Below are 23,648 nucleotides of genomic sequence, written 5' to 3'. Positions count from 1 at the left end.
AAAACAAAACAAAACAAAAAAATTAAACTAAGGTTCTGGGTGTGTGTGTGTGTGTGTGTGTGTGTGTTTCAAAACAATATAATATGCTATCAGTGATGAAGCACTACAGCTAGTCATTTTAATGCAACTAAAAATTAAAGTAGCGTGACTGTCACCAAGAAGGCTTGGCACCCTGCCCAAAGCCAGCATGATTTCTCAGCAATGTTAGCCACCAAGAAGATTAAGATGTTAGCTATTAATTGAATATTTGCTACTTTGGTGTCCAGCAAAAACAAGGGGTAGAAAATGTAAAGATAACATTTACTTTTAATTACTGGAACCAATTTCATGGAAATGATGCATAAAAGGCAGAAATGACACGTGCTTCTTAGGAGAAGGGGTGAAAAGGAAGAGTTACAAAGCAATCCTATTACAGTAGTCCCCCCTTATCCACAGAGGGTACCTTTTAAGACCCCCAAGGGGATGCCTAAAACCGCAGTTAGTATTGAACACTGTATATACTATGTTTTTTCCTATATATACACACCTTTGCACTGAAAGGAAGCCCTTTTCATCTTCTCTTTGGCATATCCGAATTGTCAGCATCACTACTCTTGTGCTTTGGAGCCATTATTAAATAAAATAAGGGTAACTTGAACACAAGCGCTGTGATACCTCGACAGTTGATCTGGTCATTGAGATGGCTACTAAGTGACTAATGGGTGGGGAGCATATAGAGCTTGGAGATGCTGCACAAAGGGATGAGTCACGTCTGGAGATTTCATCGCGCTACTCAGAGCAGCACACAATTTCAAACTTATGAATTGTTTATTTCTGGAATTTTCCATTTAATACTTTTGGACCGCAGTTGACTGCAGGTAACTGAAACCGCGGAAAGTGAAACCGCGGATGAGGGAGAACTACTGTATTTCAGAGCCAGCAGGTGAGTTTGCATAATGGGTATCATAACAAAGAGTATGGGTTTTTGCTTTCATGCTTCCTTCGTGGGGAAAAAAAGTACATATTCTCTTTTTTATTGGACAAAAGTATGTTCAGGAATTGATTGCTCCCTAATGCTCCGTCAACCTAAAATAGGCTCTCTTCAAATGCACAGTGACACAGATTTTATGGCGGTAAAAAATATACCTAGTGATGATCTGTACAATAATGTATCAAGAGCATATCAACTCGGTTAAAAATGTCTATCAATGGTCAACCCCTAATTTTCAGTTTTTTAAATTAATCAGCATAAACCTTATGAATGATTGCATTTCTACAAAGGCTCACTCAGTGTGCGTTCTTATTGTCATGTTACCAGCAAGCAGCTTGTTTTGAATTGATTTAAATAGGTAATGATTTAGCAGGTAATAGAGCAAGCAATAAGAGTGGATTGATGATGGAGCATGTAAATCATCCTTAAATCACTCCAGATGAAATATTAACTTCCTTCATACAAAACTGCTCACTTTAAATGGTGATGACTGAAAAAAAGTCCTTTCCCTTTATTCCTATTCAAAATCAGTTTATAGTAAGATGTTACTCTAATTATTAGTCAACTAACCTAGGACTTGGCAACTTTCTCTGGAAAGGTCTCAAGAGTAAATATTTTAGGCTTTGTGGGACATTTGATCTCTGTTGTAACTGCTCGACTCTGCTGTTGTATCATGAAAGCAGTCATAGAAAGATGGGTTCAGGAAGTCCTTAAGACCACTCACAGAACACAGCACATTGTTATACTCACAGTTACAGTTTATTAGAGCAAAAGGATACAGATTGAAATCAACCACGGGGAAGGGTGCAGAGGGCAGCAGAGACTGGCCATGGGGCTTCCAGCTGTCCTCGCCCAGTGGAGTTGTGCAGGCACTCTTCTCCCCCACCAATGACGTGTGACAATATGCACAGAGTACTGCCAACCAGGGAAGCTCGCCCGAGCCTTGGCGTTCAGTTTTTATTGGCGGTTGGCTACATAGATATAGCTGAGCACCATAAATCACATTGTTAGCATGGACTATCTTGTGTGGCCCAAGGTCCCCAGGTAAACAAAGATACTCCTATCAGGCAGGGTAGTCCAAGGCCTTAGAGGTTACCTCCCAAGAGGCTGGAATAAAAAGGCAAACTTTTCTTTAGGCAAGACAAATCCTTTACTACCCAGACAGTATGTAAATGAATGGGCATGGGCAGATGTGGCCCCAGGCCATCCTTGGCACACCCCTGACCTACCCCATAGAGCTGCATTATTACAGCTCCCTCAGACAGCATGGCCTTAGCCTGTGACACCAACTGGTCGGAGAAGCTGCTTGCCATGGGACCCCCACCCCTATCTGAAGATATTGATAAAGGCAAGAATGTATTTTTTAACAGAAATAAACCTGAACTTGGAAAAGACTCCTGCTGTTAATTACCTCTGGCCTCTAGATTATAGGAACCCACACTAGACGAAGTTTGATTTCCCTGAGGATGGCAGATTACCATGAGAAGACAGGAAGCAAAGCAAAAAGTTCACAAGAATTTATAGTTATCTTATCTTGTACCTAACAGCCTTATTATCACAATAGACCCAGGCCGGTAGACATAAAATGGAAATAGTGTAGTTACGAAAGGGATATGACACTGTTCTATAAAATTGCCAAAATTCTTGCAGTCACAATAGGAAAAAAAGTATTGCTATCGATTTTCCAGTGTCCTCCCTGGGGATTCAGGGAAAGGCTTTATAAAGTATGTGTTGCTACACCAAGGCTGGTTTTGTTTTCTGTTTTCTGGGCTTTGGGCAAAAATTATGAACCAGGGAATCTTTTATAAAATTCAGTATAGTCAAGGCATTTCTGTTGAATAATGTTTTTGGTTTTGTTTTGTGGTGGTGGGTGGGTGTGAGAACCTTTGTTTTAAAGGTGCCTGAAGAAACTGAAGAAGGTCCACAGAGAGGAATCAAAGCCTTAGAAAGATCAGTAAAAACAAGCCAAACAATCCCATGTGTGGCAGGGTTTCTCTCTCTTGACACTTTGGTACTTTGGACCAGAGAATTCTTTGTTGTGGGGGTTGTCTTAGATTTAGTAGCATCCCAGGTCCAACTGTGACAACCAAACATGTCTCCAGAAATTGCCAGATTTTGCTGTGGGGCAGTTTTGCCACAGTAGAATACCACTGCTCTATGGGATATTTAGCATTCGAGTGTAAATTATCTTGAAGAGAGATCACTGACTAGTTTTCAAGTGCTTGAAAAAAGTAACAGTTGAGGACATCAATTTTGCATTGCAGTAAACATGTTTGTGTCTAGAACACCTTTCTGACCATAAATGTAAAGGATTGCATAAATGAAAGGATTCCTCTTGTAAAGGATTGCTGCTGATGCTTGCTCATTCTACCTTCCCCAGAGATTTAAAATAAAAGCTAATATATGTATATTCTTACAGTGCCCTAACTCTGGGCCACACTGTGCTGTAAGAGATGCTTTCTGTGTATGAACTCATTTAGTGCTCATATCTGTTCTGAGGCAGGTATTATTATTATCCCCCATTTACAGATAGAGACACTAAAATACCTAGAGGTTAAACAGCTTGCCCTAAGCTGCACAGCTCATACATGATAGAGCTGGGATTCAAACCCAGAATTTTCAAAGCCCACATTCCTTACCACCGCCATGCTGCGCTCACAGAAATGTAGGCTAGGGGTCAGCAAGGGTTTTTTTGTAAAGGGCCAGGTAGCACATATTTTAGGCTTCACAGGCCATGCAGCCTCTGTTGCAATTACTCAACTCTGCCTGTGCAGAGCATGAAAGCAGCCATATATTGAAATAAATGGCATAGCTGTGTACCAATAAAACTTTATTTACCCAAACAGACAAGCAGGTGGTATGTCGCTGACCCCTGGGGTAGACCGCTTTCAGGACTGGTTTAATTGCCACCCATTTAAAAGAAAAGGGAACTAAACTGACTATACTGCACTACAATAGTAAGACCTTAGATAATAGGTAAGCACCTGCCCCAGCTATTTACCTTGCTGCCTATTTCTGAACTCCATAAAGATTTGGGGGTGGGGGAGACCAGAAAAAGGGTAAGAGGAGAAGGCCTCATTTCTGTTCCTTTGTGGGCTTTCAGAACCAACCGAAAGTCTAACAGATCTAAAGATCTGAAGCCTATTTGTGTAACACTTTTCGGCCATGGTGGACTCCACAGGAGGGCTACCTCGGTTTTGATCACATCTTGTCAATGTTTCCTCTGTAAGGATGTCATCTTAACCCTTCAAGAGAAGCTCTCCATCAAAGGCATCGAACACTTCTCCCTCATGCTGGAGCAGAGGACAGAAGGCACCGGAACCAAGCTGCTTTTGCTCCACGAACAGGAGACCCTAACTCAGGTGTGTGGAATGACACCCTCACGTGCCCATGCTACTGCTGAGAGCAGAGGCTGCCATGTGCCACAACCCCCCACCCCTGCCTCAAATCCCTTAAATGTGTTCTGCTTCACTGGATAGCACCACTAAAGGAAGCGCTGGCATTAATAATGGATTTTACACCTCAAGGTGATGTTTCCCTTTTTGTCAGTTTTTTTCATCGACTGTCAGTTGGCCTCGGAAACAGATTTGTCATTCAAAGACTCAGCAGCCCCTCTTTGGCAAGGTGGCTCTGTAGAATGATATTTTATGTCATTGAAAAGACTTGCTCACCTGTTTCGATAATTGATCTCTTAAAGCCATCCAAAGGAAATGGTTTCTGAGGTTATTGAAATGAAAGAGAAATCCTATTTAGTTGTTTTCAGGCCTGGGTGTATACTTCAGACTATTTTTGGAAGCCTGAAATCCCTCCCCCAGCCCTTCCCACTGGAAATATGTGATCCACCAGTGTGTCCCAGTTCCTGGTTGTCAAAATGCCACCCCCATCTGTTCTCTGGGGAGACAAGCGGGCTGCGTGGCTGCTGAATTCAGCACTGCATCCTGACTTTTCCTGGACTTCCGCAAGCAGAGTCATTGTTGGACGTATAAGGGACTTCAGCAAATTCCTCTCATGTAGGAGCGTTCAGTGACGAGGGGACTTTAGGGCTTAGGTCCCTTCTTTCTGCTTCCCTTTATCATCAGCCACGGATGAGCAGCCCATAGCCAGCAGTCTCCTTGGTCCACTCAGCTTTGCAGCGCTGCCCCCTCCGCCCCCCCTCCCAGAAAGCTGGTCAGCATTACTACCTCTCAGGATGCCCAGTATACCTTTCAAAATAGGGTGTTTTCCCATTGAAATGCTTCTACTCAATGAAGATAGCATGTAAACTGTAAGAATGTAAATACACACACATACACACACAGGCACACATGCAACATGGGGCTCAGTAAAGCTATCACTGTATTTATTTTGATTTTGTAAGTTGCAGTTCACAAACACTTTTATTTTGCCAGATTTATCCACTGCATAAAAGTAGTTATCAGTACATGAAGCTACATCCATGTGCATGAAGAGTACATACAAGTGCATAACACTACAAGTAGTACAGCTGTGCTGACTCATGCTTCATGGTCTTAGTTTCATCGTGTTGACTCCTTTAAGGGGCATTGGAGAGCTTTCACCTTCTTTCTTGGAGTCCAGTGCCTTTTCATGAATTCAGCTATGTACTAAGCACCTACTATTCATTCATTGATTCCCTTTTGCTGCAAAAGGAGTTAAGGAACTAACACCTAGTAGTTGGCACATACTGTGCTGGATAAAAAGAAGACAAATAAAAACAATCCATGGTCCTTAACCCTGAGGAACCTGTGGTGTATTCTAAGCTTCTTTAAACAACTGGAACAGTGTCATGGGATCAGAGGTTTGGAGTTATTTGGAAACTTGTGGACTCCAGATTGAGTGCATGGGCCCCAACTTCCGTCTTCCTACTTTCCAATGTGACGTCATCCAAGGTGGACACTGTCATGCTTTCCATGTTCCATTAGGTCTCTGTGATCTTCCGCTGGGTCCCCTTTTGTACCTCTCACCCCACCTTAGCTTTGGTGTGCTGTCACAACATCCAGCATCTTTTTCAAAGGACTGCCCTCAGACTCCTGGCTCACATTCTATCCAGCCTGGAAATTCACATCCCTCTGAGACAGCCCAAAGCCAGTGACTTGTCTGGGCTCCTTTGGCTCAGGTCCCACAGCTCAGTGATATAAGTTACCCTCCAGAGTCTCCCGAGGGACAGGCAGTAACTAAGCTCTGCTGGGTCCCATGCCCTCGCTTGCTTTCTCCTGCCTGCACTCCTTCCCCCACTCTCTTACTGGCCTCCCCTGGGACCGGTTCCTTAGTAACTCCATCATCTCAGGGTCTGCTTCTGGGGAACTTGACCTAAGTCACAAGGTCTGTGCAATTTTCGGGGAATGAATACCTATGACAAATAGTGAAAGAATTTCAACCACTTCCTTCCTCAACGTCCAAAGAAAGCTGCCTTTGCTTCCATGTCCCTCGGCCGTTTCTCAGTCAGCACTGACGATTTTTGTAATGGGTCTGCTCTTTTAGGTGACTCAGAGGCCCAGCTCCCATAAGATGAGGTGTCTCTTCCGAATTAGCTTTGTCCCAAAGGATCCAATTGACCTGTTAAGGAGAGATCCGGTTGCTTTCGAGTATCTCTACGTTCAGGTATGTGAGAGTTTGCACGTGTTTTATATGAATATTGTGGAAAATTGACTGTGGGGTGTGTTGTTTTTTCCTGAATTCCTTAATTTGGGGGTCTCTGCCCCCACCTCAACCTCAGTGCATTGTAAAATGATTCCATGGTGCTTTTTGAATTTTTACTTTGGATTTTGAAAGAATTTCATACTTATGAAAAAGTTGCGCATGGTAAAAGAGCTCTTTGATATCCTTCACCCAGATTCACCAATTGTTCACATTTTACCACATTTACTTTACCTTTAGTGTTTGTACATGTTCCCTCTCCCTCGCACACACAATGTTTTTTCTAAACCATATGAATGTTAGTGACCAAAATCATGCTCATTTACCCCTAAACACTTCAGTGTGTACTTTCTAGTACCAAGGACATTTTCTTATACAATCATTGTACAATTAACAAAATCAGGGAATTCAACACTGATGCATTTCTATGATCTGATCTACAGTCCGCATACAAATTTTGCCTATTGTTCCCCAAATGTCTTTTCTGTAGAGCAGGATCCCGTTTTGCATTTAGTTGTCATATCACTTAAGTGTCCTTAAACCTGGAACATTCTTCAGTCTTCCTTTAACTTTCAAGACCTTCATAGTCTTGAGAAGCACTGGTCAGTTATTTTGTAGAAATCTCTCAATTTGGGTTTCTCTGATGTTTCTTCTTGATTAGATTGAGGTTATTCACTTTGAGCAAAAGAACAACATAAGTGACTTTGTGTCCTCATTCATGCATCATATCAGGAGGCACATGACGTCAGCTTGTCCCCCTAATGGCAAGGCTAACTTTGACTCTTAGATATGGTGATGTTCTCCAAGTTTACCCACCCAGAAGTTACTACTTTTCCTTTTGTAATTAATAACTTATTTGTGGAGAGTCACTTTGCAACTCTTTTATTATCCTTTCACCCACTAGCTTTCAGTATTGATTGATGATTCTTGCCTGAGTCCATTATTATTGCGATGGTTAAAAATGATGATTTTTCTTATTCCATTTTTTCTTCTTCATTTGTTAATTTGCATTCTACTGTAAGGAAGAGTTTTCCCTTCTTTATTTACTTATTAATCTATTTGGTGCTTAGATTGTCCTGAAATAATTATGATATTCATGATACTGGAATGACTCATTTCAAGACAGTCAAACATTAAGGAGACAGTACCCTTAGCAGACTGTCTATATCTGATTCTGGGATAAAATTTTCAAAAAACAAGGCCTCCAGAAATGAGAACCTTTGCTAGTTTGTCCCACAGGGAATTAATCCATTTGATATTTAGGAGGTGTCCCGATATTTCTCTATAAATGCTTCCTAGTACTCTCACGTAAATTCACAATGTAATCACATTAAACAGTAAGAACCCACTTACGTAATGCTTAGGCATCTAGCACTAGAACTACTCAAAGAGGTTGTAAACTTAAAAGTGTAACCTCCCCCCAACAAAAAAGGGAGAAAAGGCAAAAGTGAGCTCCCCTCCCATCCCCCCCAAAAAAGACATGCTCTCTAGCTGGGGATACCTGTATATAGCAAAGACTGCTGGAGTCATAAGTAAGGGATAAAAAGCAAAGAAGTAGGAAAAAGAAAAGAAACATTTGTTAACTCTGGGTAGTTGATATACTGGTATTTGTTTTACTAGTCTCAGTATTTTCTTCTATATTTCTTGTATAGTTTTTGTAATCTTTAAAAAGTTGGGTGGGAAAAGAAAGTAGGTAGAAGATGGCAGAGACGAGATAAATGTCAGAGGTTAGAAATGGTGACATAAATTAAAGTGGCAATAAGCCCTGGAGAACAGAAATTAAGTCAGAGGAGAAAAAAACAACAGGATGCACCAGAACATTCCAGAAGAGGGGGAAAGGCGGGTTAAACATTCCCTTCCTCAGTGGTCTTTGGAAGAGACTGTCGTATTTACAGCTCAGTAGGGTGATTAGCTTTGGGAAAGATTACCCTGAGTCATCAGGAAAAGGCAGACCCTGTTCACTATACCCTGTTCATCAAGTAAAGAAATGTCTGGTGCACTTGACACCATTTTTGACACAGAACAGTGTGTCATGACTTGGGTTTTATGAGTGTTAAACTTTAGTCACCTGGACCCCTCAACAATGCCCTTTGTTCCCCAACAGGCCAGGTAACCCAGGTGTAATGCATGAAACAGCCTGATTGTCAGCTGAGATGTTATTGCATCTTCCCCATATTCCTGCTGAGGACCGAGCCTGGGCTTTGCCACCAAGTCAGATCGTGTGCTATGGTTTTTAGCTTGTTAGTTGCAAATACATAGTTACAGGTGCCAGTCAGTGCATGGCTGTAGACAGTGAGATACACTTGGTTGTCATTCTCTATAATTATATACTCATCCATTAGCAAGTTGATGCTTTAAAACCATTTTACTCAGCTTCTGTTTTAAAGATCATAGGCCCACTGAACTTGTAAAAGAAGAACATGGTTGCATTTGTCTTGGGGAGGGGGGAACTTCTTTTTTTAATTAAAGTTTATTGGGGTGACAGTGGTTAGTAAAGTTACATAGATTTCGGGTGTACAGTTCTGTAATCCATCATCTATATATCACATTGTGTGTTCACCACCCAGAGTTCTTCTTCCATCACCATATATGTGATCTAGACAATAGTTTAGTGGTTACCAGAGGGTAAGGGGTTAGGGGCGCGGTAGATGTGGGTAAACGAGATCAAATATATGGTGAGGAGGAAACTTCTTAAGTAGACAAGAAATACTGCTAAGCATGGCTCCATGTAAGGTGCGTTTGCCCAAATCTAATGCAGCTCATGGAGATCTTCCTAATTCAAAAGACATGTCTCATCTTTTATACCCTGAGGCTGTCCAGGGATCATCTTGCCCTAAAACTAGCAGAAGACTGAGGTGTTTCTACTTTCCCACCTTGGGTGGTGGGTTAGCCACCCCTGCAAGTCAGTGGGGGAGGTTGGAAAGGCATGTATAGTGGGCAATAGAGACCAAAATTAAGCTACCATCATCTTATACATCTTCCACTGAGAAGAGGAAATGAGAATTTCTGGGCCTCAGACCCTCTGCATCAAAATGCCTTGTATCACAGAATGTGTGGTATGTCTAAAATAATGTATCTGTCTAACTAACATAAGTCAGTGGATCTGCAAATTGCAAATGGTGCTCTGTGCCCATGTTGACTTTAAGGTACTAAAAAGATGCATTTAAGGTACTAAAATTAGCCTGGAGAATAAAAGAGTAAGAAGGAACGACATATATCACATTACAAAGACAAAAATTGAGGCAACCTAGCAGACTCCTAATGAGGACAATGAAAACAGGTTTCAATAGTGACAATATCTATTCATCTCCTAGGCATCAAAGGACCATGAGGTGTTTTCCAGATTTCAGTGTGCATAATAACAGTGAACCCTAAGCATCCAGACTGTTCAATTCATAATTATAATGAGCTATGCTGGCATTTACCTGTTCACTATCCATTCAGAGAATGATTGTTACACCAATTATTAAACAGGATAATACCCAAGGCTATAAAATGTTATCAAACACTTCAGCAGTATTAGTTTCCCTTTTTTTAAGGTTTTATTGGGGAATTGGGGGGAGGGGAACAGACAGGTAGACAAATTGCTGTTTTGTTCTTCAGTCTAGTTGTGGAGGACATTGCTTCACTGGCCCATGTTGGTATTATCATTGCGCTCTTCCCGGGTGAGGCAATCGGTCGGCAGTCATTGGACGGACGCTCACAGTGGGTCTCGGTAGCTCACACCGGCTACCAGCTGCTCATGCTGGCTGCCAGCCACTCACGTAGCTCACGGCAGCCCACTGCAGCCCCGCTGCAGCCTACGCCGTCGCCAGTGACTCACAGCAGCCCAGCTCCAGGTCGAGCTGTTGTTCACCATCTTAACTGTAGAGCAGCAGTTCTCAACCTTCCTAATGCTGTGACCCCTTAATACAGTTCCTCATGTTGTGGTGACCCCCAACCGTAAAATTATTTTCGTTGCTGCTCTATAACTGTAATTTTGCTACTGTTATGAATCGTAATGTAAATATCTTTTTGTTTTCCAATGATCTTAGGCGACCCCTGTGAAAGGGTCGTCCAAACCCCAAAGGGGTCATGACATACAGGTTGAGAACCGCTGTTGTAGAGGGCACAGTGTCACTGGCCCTCAATGTGGGATCCGAACCGCAGCCCTGCTGCTCAGAGCTGGTGCTCCCAAGTGAGTTCTTAACCAGCTGAGCCACTCGCCCGGCCCTAGTTTCCTTTTTAATATCTGACATGTTCACTATAAATGAACTTTTTGTAGGCCTATACTGGTGGCTTCTGGGACCTCTGTTTAGCAAAACAGTGACCACCACTTGCTTGTGTAACTGTATTTTAAGTAATGTACTTGAGAGTAATAAAAGCATGATTAGTACCAAAATATACATCAGACTCCACACTAATTCTCCAGGATCAATCTGAACTAATTATATGATGTAATTAAGTGACTAATCATCTTGATAAAAAAGTCACCCAGAAGTCTGGTTAAAATACTGGAGACACACACACACACACACACACACACACACACACACACACATACACTTACACAGTCACGCGCACGCGTGGTGGAATAGGGAGGGGAAAAAAGTTCCAGTCCCAATTCTCAGGTAATAGTGATGACTCACCTTTATAAAGCACATCCCATTTCAATGAAACATCCTTACAAGTACACCAGCAACCTTGAGAGTGTGTTGTTGTTAGCCCATGTTTCATATAAGAAAACTGAGACTCAAGAGAGATGAAATGCCATGTCCTAGGTCTTTTGATTAGTAGTTGACAGAGCGTAGCATTGAACCTGGGGCTTTTGTCTCTAAATTCTTTGCTAAAATCCTGTTTCAAATCCGTTATGCAACAGTAGTCATAGAATAAAGTGAATCATCAGAAAACTATAACTGAAGTGCCTGTTGTAGCCTGACACTATGGTAAGTGGCTTCCTCATCCTCATGAAACCATAAAATGACCCTGTGTGGGCTCTCAACCCTGCAGTGCCCCATTATGGAAAACCGTCAGCACTTGGAAATAACTGGTAAAACCAAGACTAACAAAACAAAATGGCAGCCTGGAATTGCTCTCAGAGTCTGCTCTGCCTTCACTCAGAAGGCCCTATCTCCCACCTCGTGTCAGACCCACTTCCAACAAGCAGCGCTCTGCAAGCCTGATAGGTGTAAAATTTTAAGGGGATGCAAAGGTGGAAGACCATATTAGGGATGGAAGGGGGTGAGAATATGACGTCACTCTTAGGAGTGAAGGGATGGGCTAAGAGGCACGCACCCAGAGCATATGGACAGGACATGCATTGCACAGCGCCAGCACAACACGGATAAGTATTTGAAAGGTAAATATTGTGTGCAGAAACCATATAGGGGTACATGTTTCCATTTAGTAAAATCGATATATGAAGTGGTGAGAAATGTGCTTCTCTTGGAAAGGAGGCAAAGAATCCTGATACAGTTTTCCAGTTGAAATTGTCTTGGGACAAAGTAAAGAATAAGAAAGGGAGAAAGAGGCTACATATCATGTTTTCTAGCCCCAAAGCCTAGTTTCCTAGAAAAAAAATAAGTACACACACATGCAGAATATGCTTAAGCAATGCTGTGCTTCCCATCGACATTGGGCCCAGTCCTTTGCTCCTATTGAGTGAGGAGAAGGCCACCCTGAAACCATTTGCTGTGGCCAGATAGGACTTGACACTTTACACACTCTCAGCCACTCTTCAGTATGATGCTCACCACAAACTCTGTGAGGTAGGTGCGTCCATTCTCCAGGTGAACAAACTGAGGCTAAGACATGGGATGACTCCTGAAAGTCACAGTGGGGGTAGTCACCATTGGAATGCACTGAGGATGTTAATAGCTACTCTTTACTGCGTGCACTAGTGCGCTGTGATTAAGGCAGGGGGAGGTAGTTAATATGAATCCCCATTGCACTGATGAGAAAATTGAGGCTGCAAGGGTTAAAATAAACTGGTCCAAGTTATGTACCCAGACAGTCATTGGCAAAGGCAGGACTCCGAAGCAGGTGGCTAGGTCCAGAGCTGCTGCTGTCCGTTGCCTTGCTAACTCTGCCTCCCTGAAGCTGGTCTACATGAGAACCAAGAGGAAGCTGACCATAACCGCTATCAACACGTGTGACTGCTCACAGTTGACCAGTAGAGTTGCAAGGGCTTCACGTTGTTAACTCATTTCACCTCCCCACAACCCTGTGAATAGGGAGCAGTACTATCCCCATTGTACAGAAGAGGAAACTGAGGCACAGAACAAATAAGTAACTTGCCCAACCTCACGCCCCTGTGAAGTGGAGGAACAGAATTGGAACCCAGGATTCCAACCCCGGCAGCTGAATTCCAGAAGCCATCATGCTATCAGTGCTTCACGTGTTCCATTGCAGCACCTGTGTTTGCAAATTTCCTACCTGAATTCCTAATTATTCTCACAAAAAGCTAAATATTTAACTAGCTGCTCGCTTGTCGATGGATGTTAAATGTTTTGTGTGGTCTCTGTTTCTGAGTGCAATTAAATATTGGCTCGATTCCAAGCAGTGCAGTGGAAACGTTCCTACATTTAGCCTCCTTGCCTCTGAAGTAGGGGGACGTGCAGGTCACCTGTTCCTCTAAGGCAACGCCGTGCAGCCCATTCTTTAACACCTTGCGCCCTCTGCTGGTCTCTTTGCAGAGTTGTAACGATGTCGTCCAGGAGCGATTTGGGCCGGAGCTGAAGTACGACATAGCCCTGCGGCTGGCGGCCTTGCAAATGTACATCGCAACCGTTACCACCAAGCAAACGCAGAAAATCTCCCTAAAATACATCGAGTAAGTGTTTACTTAGAGCCATTTTGGAGACAAAGATGCTGCCCCCTTAACGTCCAAGTATATTTTTTCCCTGTGTTTCGATTTCCAAAATTGATCTTGTTTGTGGCAAAGCATTTGATAAACGTGGGCAAGATATGTAAATAGCATGTTCGTTTTTTTGGTGGAAGAGATCCATTTCTTACATAACCTACTTTTAGAGAACTGTGGTTAAAGTGAGGGTCATATTTAAAGTGAAACACATATTTTTAATCTCCTGAAACGGTCTGGTTCCAAGCCAATCTTCTCTGGTCTCAGTGCTTTTCAGCCATTAAGTTGTTTAATTCTCACGACATCCCTATGAGATCAGTAGAATTTTAGCCCCATTTTATAGGTATGTGAACCGAGACACAGAATGGTGAAGCAACTTGTCCAAATCACACAGGCTATTTACTAGAGGGGGCAGGATTTGAGCCCAGGCAGTGGGCCTCCCCATTGCACTATAGTTTATGTGATAATTTGAAGTACTTCTGTTTAGAAAGTGGTCCGCATAACCCGAGATTACTTTTAGATGAACAAACAGCAGTATAAAAAGTAATGTTCTTAGTCATAATCAGGAAGGGCGGTATTTGTAGTACAGAGCTGTGACAGAGTGGGAAAGGATGCCACACAGTCCAGCTTTGCTTTGTGAATCAAATGTTGTCTGGGAAATGTGAATGCCCTGCCTTGCTGACTACGTACCCATGTACAGCATCAGTATACTACTTCTTTGGCCAGAGAAGACCCCTCTTCTAGGATAAAAGCAATTTGTGTTTCCCTCAGTTGATAAGTCTCTTTAAGGTTTGTCCTTGAAAAGAGAGCCCTCAGTCGCCCAGTCTGTATGCTCCCCTTTTACAGGTGATTCAGTACCCCAAAGCAGCCATATTTTCTTAATCCTAACAGCTCTAATACTAAGAGAAAGGAACACTCAGATTTCAAAGTTCATGGCAGGGCTAAAGCCACATTTCCACATAACACTAGAAGCTTTAGAGTCCTCTCCATTTCTACCTCCAAGAGATGTACAAGCTAATTGAAATCCCACCTTCCAATCCCATGAGCTGCCTATGAAGCCATTCTAAATTCCACAGTGCCAGGTTGACCCCCAGCGGGCAAAATGGCTTCTTGTTGACAGTTCTTGAGCCTGTGTTGGGGAGGGTTAAAGCTCCAATTTGCTGACTCCAACACCACTGTTCTTGCAGCTCAGTTCTGCTGTCGATACCTAGGGACAAATCCGTGTGTGCAGATTGAGAAGCTCAGATCTTCCAGTCTCCGTCCACTCCATTGCTTTCTCTCGCCATACATGCTGGAACTGTAGCCTGAGAGAGGCTCGGCTCATAGAGAAATCTCACACTCAGGGGCACACATTCACACCCTCGCCCAGTCCCTCTTCTGAGGCTTTTGGGGATGGATGAGACTGGCGCCCATTTGAAAAGTTGGCCTATACAACTTGAGATGATTTTCAAACAACTGAAATGCATTTCTGTTCCTACTATCTGTCTCCACATTTTACCTGGTTGAACATGGCACAGTCAAAAGCCCCCATAGATAACTAGCTTGACTGCGAACCTTGGAGAGTCTACAATAATGTTCTCATTCATTCATACACCCAACGAATGTTCATTGGGCATTTTATATGGTATTCATACTAGGACAGTAGAAAGTCCTAAAAAGTATAAATTATAATCTTAACCATCGAACAAGTTGTGATCGGATTATAAAGACAAAACATAAAGATATGAAAAGTAATGATTTCAATAATGATACAAGTAGGATTACAAGAAGGCCCATAATGAGTGCCAAGTGAGGGGTAGCGGTAAGTTGAGAAGGAGGAGGAAGAAAATGGTGATCACGTAAAACACCATCTTAACTAGCGAAGAAGATGGTCAAGTGAGGGAAGACTATCTTTCCACCCTTCTTTGGAGAGCATTGAAGCAGGAGAAATAGCCAGAACATTCACATAATCTAGAAGACCCTGGTTGGGCACATGATCAATCAGGATGGAGTTCCTAGAATTCAAATTAAGAAACTTCTTAGGATAGAGTTGTAGTCACTTCTGGGGAAATGGGCTCCTGGCAAAAATATGATATGTTAACACATTCCCATTTTTTTCCTCATATATCCACATCTATGAGATGTTTTCACCTCCACATCAGGACCAAACATATGTAAGGGTCATGAACCCTACCCTGACTCCACACCAGCCTCGCTCCTCTCCACACCCAAGCAGGAAATGTTGACAGAGGAGTTATATAGACATGAACAGGCTGGGAGAAAAGAGAACTGTGTGTTTCTTGAGCGATAACCATTGATGAGAAAGATGTGCAGGGAAGAATGGCTTGGGGGCATGAAGGAGTTGCATCCGTTCTCAGAGAAGAGAAAAAGACAGAGGCAGGCAGAGATAGGTGACAATGGGAATAGACAAAGGGACAGAGAGAAATTGGTGTTGGGAATACAAACTCAGATATCAGATATGAGAATGAATTCTAAGAGACTCAGAGGTAGATTGGATAAAGTGTCTCTTCAATTTCCATTGGTCCCAAATGCCTCTTTGCATTATCTCTAGAGAGTGAGGAATATGTTTCTTTTAAAATGCAAACATATGTATTAAAGTTCAAGTAGTGTTTCCTGGGTGCAAATTAAAAGTTACTTCTCTAGTTGGGTACTTGTCACCATTCCCCACCTTGCAAATATTTCATTTGCTCCAACAAACATCGGAACACCATTTTGTCTTAGATAACTCATCCTCACAAGAATGTGAAATTAAAGATATGCTCTTTATTGCAGAAAAGAATGGGGATTAGAGACTTTCCTTCCTTCTGCTGTGCTGCAAAGCATGAAAGAGAAGAACATAAAGAAAGCACTTTCACACCTTGTCAAAGCAAATCAAAACTTAGTACCACCTGGTAAAAAGGTATCACATTTGCATCTTAATAGAAAATGGATTTTAAAGAGAAAGGCTTGCATGCATTTTTAAAAATGTTTAAAATTAGCCCATGAATAAAATACTTAGCACCATATTTTCAGAAGCAGTAACACTGTCTAACCCTTTTTTTAAACTATTAACATGTTTCTAAGACTAATGAAAAGTAAGGGTTCTTATGGAAACCTATTTATTTCTTGCAAGCTATAGACTCCTTATTGTACGGGGTGCACACGTGTGTGTGTGTGTGTGTGTGTGTGTGTATGTCCACATGTGCATGCAGGAGAACCTTGCATAATGTCTGATTAGGGGATAGAGTTGCAAGATAATGTGACATTTCCGTCACGCTCATACTTTCCACTCAGACCAGCTTCACTGCACAGCAGCCAGCAAGGATCCCTGCAGACCAGATTCCACATTAATTAAACCAGGGTTCTGGACCTCGGCACTATTGACATTTGGGGCCAGATCATTTTTTTGTTGGGGGAGAGGGGCTGTCCTGTGCATTTTGTGATGTTTAGCAGCATCTCTGGGCTCCACCCATGAGATGCCAGTAGCAGCTTACCCCCTCAATTGTGACAAATAGGTATCTCCAGACATGTGCCCTGGGGAACAAAATCACCCCAGGTTGACAACCATTGAATTAAGTCTTACTTTTAGAAGGCAGATAAAATTATTTCTGTCATCATTAGTGTTAAAATCTCTTTCTTTTTAATCCAGTAGAAGAACCACAAAGAACATTTGAAAATATACTGTTGGTCAAAATAGAGAGCTATGTTTATAGGCAATAAAGAAAAAAAAAGCAAAAGATTTCAGGAACCAGAAAGAGAAAGATTTTTTAAATACCAGACCTATAAAATTGGAAGCAGTCTAACAACCCAAGAACATTTTCCAATTGATACTGGCCGTAGAAACTTTTGTGACTCTAACACAAATCACAGTTTATGTGGGTAATTTTTTGGTCTGAGAATCTGATTTTAAGTCATTTTTACTGGCTAAGACATACGTATTTCTACTCCCTCCTAACCTCACAGCTTTTTTAAATGAATAATCATGTTCAACATATTAGCAGCATTTTCACCTTACTTCCCAGTAAACAGTCAGCTTACAGAAATATAACAGGACATGATGGATCGAGATTTTTAAATTTCGGTGCTGATTTGCCCAAAGCTAATTTATTTTCATCAACTTGGTAGGATTTTTTTCAACCCTGGCTCACTGGTTTTGTAATAATTTGGATAACTGCTCTGAAATCAATCTACCTATCTATCACAATCCTTCTATAAAGGTCGTTCTTTCTAGCCAAGAGAGAGTGGTTTGCTTTCAGATCAATTTGCAAAGTGCTTTGGGTTTTTTAAAGAAGTCGGATGGATGAAAAGTGCTAAATAACAGTTACATAAAGGGTGGTGCATTTGGGGGTAGTTAACAAATAAGTTGGCAAGTCATCTGCAGTTGAAAACAGAATTTTACAGTCATTGCTACTCGACGGTCTATACCCTATTGGAAAATTTCACCCCCAAGAAACACTCCTGGCACATTCTGTATGAACCATGGACATTTTTTTAATCAAGTAGCTTTCTTTTATGATGTGGGAATCTGCATAATTGAGTCTTTATCAAGATACATTTTACCCTGATAAAATCTCATTTGTAAATCATTCGTGAAACTCAGTAGATTCTTGGAGTTGAATAAAACAGGGACTTCTATAGCAAGTTCGCACATTTCCACAGTGATTGGATCTCAGAGAGTTCATTTTCCCTAAAAACTTGCAAAGACTGTGAGAAACTCGATGGGCATGTAGAGCCTGTTTGGAGGCTTCATGTAGATTGTAGGTGTGTATTCAAAACAGCTCCCGCAAACTCCACATATAGGTGAGTCTCCTGTGCCATGGGAAGATGTGTATACAAGCCGCCTTTGTCCCAAATTGCAACAGGAAAGCACCACTTACCTCCTGAAATCTCCCCAGGAGCAGATATTTCAGGGGGAAATTGGATCATCTTGTTGTCACTCACTGAGTGCCCTGGCCCAGCATATCTGTACTTATGAGTCCCCCATACGTCCCCCCCCCCACCAGATAAAACTAATCAGAATGGCCTGTTGCACTCCTTCATCAGGAAACCAAGTACAGAGCTATTTTCTTTCATTCCTCTGAAGAGTCCTTGTCACACCCCACCTGTTAGCAGTAGAGTCACCCTTTGAGTTTGCCCTTGTTTTCAGCTGGTCTCCAGCAGGGAGAGTCACAGCCAATGGAGTTAGTACCTGAGGTTTCTTTTCTCTCCTCAGCTCTCCGCACTGCAAGCCAAGGTCCATTATCTCAAGTTCCTCAGTGACCTTCGATTGTATGGGGGTCGTGTGTTCAAGGCAACATTAGTGGTAATTTCTTTTTCTTGCTTTTTCTGGGAAGCCATGGAGGCCTGCAAAATGTCACAGCATAAGCCACTTTGAATTAAGTATCTTTGATGACAAAAACAAATCAGCTATGAATCTTTTCCAGCCTTCATTTCTAATCGACTGCACCACAGTCTGAAAATATCAGAAAAAAAATGTTAAACTAGATAACGCCACTGCAGAATGTCCTAGAAAAAGAAATGGGAAGAACCAAGAGAATTGATGTACTCTGATAATGGCCTTCCTTTAAATCATTGGGCCAGAAGTTGCTTTCACATTAAAAAGGAAAAAAAAACCTCATTTCTAAAAGCCTCTCATGATTATGAATATGCGTGCTATGATAACTTTTACTTTCCGCATTATTCTTAATTTATCAGAGCCTCAATGCAGTCATATATAGGGTTCTTCTAATTGGATGATTTAGTACAATATAACCCAGAAATACTTTCTGAAGAAAATGCAATCTTATAAAAAATGTTCTCTCAGGTCCAACTTTGCCTGGCACTTCAGAAGTCTAGTATTTTTATATTTTGTCAACGTCTCTTTCTCAGCAGGCAGAAAAGCGCTCGGAAGTGACTCTCCTGGTCGGGCCCCGATATGGCATTAGCCATGTTATCAACACCAAAACCAATCTGGTGGCTCTTCTAGCTGACTTCAGCCACGTCAACAGGATCGAGATGTTTACTGAGGAGGAAAGCTTAGTGCGGGTAGAGCTCCATGTGCTGGATGTGAAGGTAAGTCTTTCCGATTTTCACACAGGACCTTGATTTGAGCAGTTCATTTCTGATAACACTGATGGCATTTACAAAGCAGGCAAAATTTCAGTGTGTGCAGAGCATCAAAGGTGCGATATGCTGCAGAAAAAAATCCACCCAGCTCAGGCCTGAGGGCTCCAGTCCTCACTAAATAGCGGTGTGATTTGGGGACAAGTGGCTGTTCTTCTTTGGGCTCAATTTCTTCATGGGTACATGACGAAGCAAGCGAGTTCACTTCTAAGGTCCCTTCTGGCTCCAGAATACATGAATCATAGATAGAGAGGAGGGGAGAATGTCCTTACTAACTTTCTAGAACATATGACTCTTGTACAGACAGTCAGGGAGATTCTTCTCATACTTGTTTAGAACTCACATTCCCTTTTGTTACTTTGGGGTCACATGCGTTTATTCCTTTGGGAAAGCTGAGTATTTTAATCAACCTGTCTTTCTGTGCTGCAGCTATTGGTATTGACTGAATATCTGGCCCTAGTGAACGTCATGGCCATTCCATTTAAAACAACAATCTGAGATTGTCCTCAAAGGACAAAACTTGACTCCCAAAAGAGAAGTTGACAGGATATAATCCAGGTCCCCTGTCCCCAGCTTGTTGTCCCGATAATAGATGAGTCACTGGATTTGGGCAGCATCGATGTGTCCAGTGTTTCTATGGAGAAGTGGCAGTGGACCTGAAGAGTGACTCTACAAAGAAAACTGTCAACCAGGAGGAGTGCGCCGAGGATAGGCAGGGAGGACCCACTCCCTTAGAGTGGAGTGGGAGGGGCGGATTAAGAGGTAATGAGAATGTGGGAAGGAGTTTCTATAGAGCAAATCAGAAAGCATCAGTGTGCTCTGCAGAAGGAAGAGATGACCATGGGCTGGATCCAGGGGGCTCCAGTTGACTTCGTGGCAAGAATAGACTTGGAGTGCAAGGCCTAGTCTATGACCAAAGATGCTGAGAGCAATAGCTCCATCATGGAAAAAGGGTGAATTGGATGCAGCCATCAGAGACCTGATAACAGGCATAATCTGTCCCAAACGAGAGTAGGTGGCAAGACCCTATTGATGGTTTCTTGCCTATATACAAGCATTGTAGGGTGGCTTGAGGGGAGACCTCAGTTGAAATGGAAGGAAAAGGCAGTTCATCAAGTAGTACGGGAGCTTTGGATGGGAAGTTAGATTCCACCAGCAAGGCCATCAAATCTGGCCAGTGTCCTGCACCTGGGAGTGAAAGCAAGCGGCCTGCTCTCTTGCAGTTTCTGTGCTTCTCTAGGTGTCTGCTTTTTGGTTGCTCCCCTGTTTCCCTCTCACTTTATCGCTCTTTCAACAAGAACACACCAGCCAGTCCACCCTTCCTAACTCAATGAGAATAATTGCTTCCATTGAATACTTCCTTCCCTATATGCCCAAGATCCGTGTCCAGTGATACAGTAACTTCATTGTTTCCAAAAAGTTTTCACAAGGCCGTTGCTCAACTCCCATCTCTGTTTCGCCCTCATGTGAATTTATAGCTTCTTCTAGAAGCGTCATCTTCCTGGATCTCTTTGACACTTTTCATTCAGTCTTAGCAGTAATTTCCACTTAATTTTTACTTCTCTTCAACACTAATTTTCATCATGAACCCAAACTTAATCTTCCTGTGATTTTTTCAGATTACAGGTTCACATCTGGTAACTGGCTCCTTAACTATCACTTTTTAAAATGTTAACTATTTGGCAGCAAAGCTAATGTGATTGTTTTTTCATACCAATACATCTTGGAAAAGGCTCAAAATGTCTAAGCTTTGAAAATGGTGTCACCTAAATGTTTTTCAGTAAGGCTCTCCAGATGTTATGCCTGACCTTTTCCCCACTTGTGTTTTCCCAGTGACATGGTTGCTCAGTAACTTATTTTGTTTACATTTGTAAGCATGAATGCAGCCATTGTCACCTGAGGGAAGTTATTAACCGAAACATTCTCTTTTGTGTAGCCCATCACACTCCTGATGGAGTCTTCAGATGCCATGAACCTGGCCTGCTTAACAGCTGGGTACTACAGACTCCTTGTGGATTCCAGGAGGTCAATATTTAACATGGCCAACAAGAAAAATGCGAAGACCCAGGAAACAGGTATTCTTTTCCTAAACTCATGAAGCACTGACTCCGCCTCCCCTCCCTCCACCTCACCTGGCAACAGTGATAAGGATGTTTCTTGAAAAGTTAAAACTGTATGTATAAAAAAATCTAATATCCAAATTTAACACAAAAGCTTTCAAATACATCTGACATGGTCTAATTTTTTAAAATGAAAATGTTGATTTTTCCATCCCATTTTACACGTCACTTGGAAATGCCGGAGCGCAGGCGTCAAAGGCAGTGATTTAATTGCTGTGAGGCAGGTAAGCGTCAGTCTTGATGGCTGGCTTTCACTGCCTCACTTTCACAGAGGTCAGGATGAAGAGAACTACCAATGGAATGCCCAGTAGGAGTGGTGAGCCCCCAGTTTTAGAGCTTGTCCCTCCTCAAGGTGCCGGAAGCCCAGATGCCTGGGGTCCTCCTCCTGCGTCAGACTTACCTCTAGGATTCTGGGAGCTCGACCAACAGGAAGTCTTGGGGATTGCCCAGCACTTGGACATGAGGCTCTAGAAGGGACTCCACCCCAGCAGCCTTCTTGGCTTTGTAGGGGGAGCATCGAAATGGCAAAGACATCAAATGATTCAATCTAGCCACTTGACAGGATGAAATAGCCCCAGAGTGAGGACAAGAAGAGATGCAAATGTTAAATTCCTAGTTTCTTTGAGGGTGGTTGGTTTTTATTTGTTTTTTATTTTTTTTCTTCAGTGTTTGACATATTTTTCAATCTACAGTGGACAGTCAGTAGATGTGACTGATGGACAGATACTACCATTCAAGCCAAAGCTACTGACCCAGAAAAAAGTATAAGCAGGGGTTTCATAATCAGGGTTTCTGATAAAAGGAAGGAAAATTCTAAAGAACAAATTCCACTGTCGCTGTTTCTGAGAGAAAGGGGAAAAGAAGGGAAGGAAAATCCTCTTGCTTTTAAACTTAGTAGAAAACATAAATCATTATTTCATAAATATAGTATAATATGTAGATAGAAACACACAGAGACAGGCTTGCACACAGTTTATGATGATGGCTGGTTAAATGGAAGGAATTATAGTCATAGGATAAAGGGAAACCAGAGAGAAAGAGAGAAATGGGCAAGGTGTGTCAGACGGCAACTTTAACTTGCAACTAGATTTAACCCAGCCCCAAAGTGTTTTTTTGTTTTTAATTTCTCTCAGTTTTGTTTTTTTCATTTGTAGAATTGGGATTTAAAAACCTAGCTTGCAATACAAGGATTAGTAAAATATCTATGTACAATGCCTAAAATGATGCTCAGTACTTCTATTCATAATTGGCAGTTTAAAAAAAACAGGAATGGAAAAAATTCAAATGAAAGTGACAGAAACACAGAAAGGAGTGGAAGACAGACATAAGGCAAAGAAAGACCCTGAGAGACAAAAATGGTTAGAAATAAATAGGGAAGAAACAAAAAGGAGGTGAGTATGCGCTGGGTTTGGTGGTGAACATTTTTTATGAACACATTTTTCCCTGAGCTAAGAGATTTAGAGCACTTGAACACTGACCTTTGAAATTCCTAAGAGCAGGTCAGCAGTTTAACACCACCCTTTAACATTGGAATACCAGCTTTTGGCTTTTTATTTTCAAATCTTCAAGTTGATCTTGCAAATAAAACTCTTTCCCCATGGAATGGTAAGATTGTGCAGGTGCATGGTGAAAACCAAACCCATCATTCTAAAAATCATCACAGTGATAAGGGCCTCAGTTCCATCTAATTTACAGAGGCTCACAATGTAATGTTTAATAAAATTTTGAGAGGCAAAACCTTACTTCCAAAAAGTATGATTGCCATGGGGAAAGAACAGAACTTCAACTTTGCAATAATTTCTCCCAGTTCTACAGTGACAATAAGCATGAGGCCACATGTTTCAAATATTGCTCCCCACTCTCAGAAAGAGAGAGACAGGGTGCACGCACATGCAACGTGTGTGTGCGTGTGTGTGCGTGTGTGTGTGTGTGCGTGTGTGTGTGCGTGTGTGTGTCTGTGTGTGTGTGTCTGTGTGTGTGTGCGTGTGTGTGTGCGTGTGTGTGT

General features: G+C 42.1%; 1 protein-coding gene across 7 annotated transcripts in view; it reads left to right on the top strand.

Annotated features, from left to right (window-relative positions):
- FRMPD4 (FERM and PDZ domain containing 4) overlaps positions 1-23,648 on the top strand; it is a 748,742-nt gene that overhangs the window by 713,492 nt on the left and 11,602 nt on the right. For all 7 annotated transcript variants that reach the window (XM_019651209.1, XM_019651211.1, XM_019651210.1 and 4 more), the window contains 7 exons: positions 4,201-4,332; positions 6,449-6,568; positions 13,279-13,415; positions 16,215-16,341; positions 18,634-18,723; positions 19,290-19,472; positions 21,460-21,598. In XM_019651209.1, the coding sequence (XP_019506754.1) occupies positions 4,201-4,332; positions 6,449-6,568; positions 13,279-13,415; positions 16,215-16,341; positions 18,634-18,723; positions 19,290-19,472; positions 21,460-21,598 (928 nt within the window). The remainder of the gene's footprint in view (positions 1-4,200; positions 4,333-6,448; positions 6,569-13,278; positions 13,416-16,214; positions 16,342-18,633; positions 18,724-19,289; positions 19,473-21,459; positions 21,599-23,648) is intronic.

This window comes from Hipposideros armiger, unplaced genomic scaffold, assembly GCF_001890085.2.
Source record: "Hipposideros armiger isolate ML-2016 unplaced genomic scaffold, ASM189008v1 scaffold_155, whole genome shotgun sequence".
Lineage (NCBI taxonomy): Eukaryota > Metazoa > Chordata > Mammalia > Chiroptera > Hipposideridae > Hipposideros > Hipposideros armiger.
This window is presented reverse-complemented; position numbering and strand designations above follow the sequence as displayed.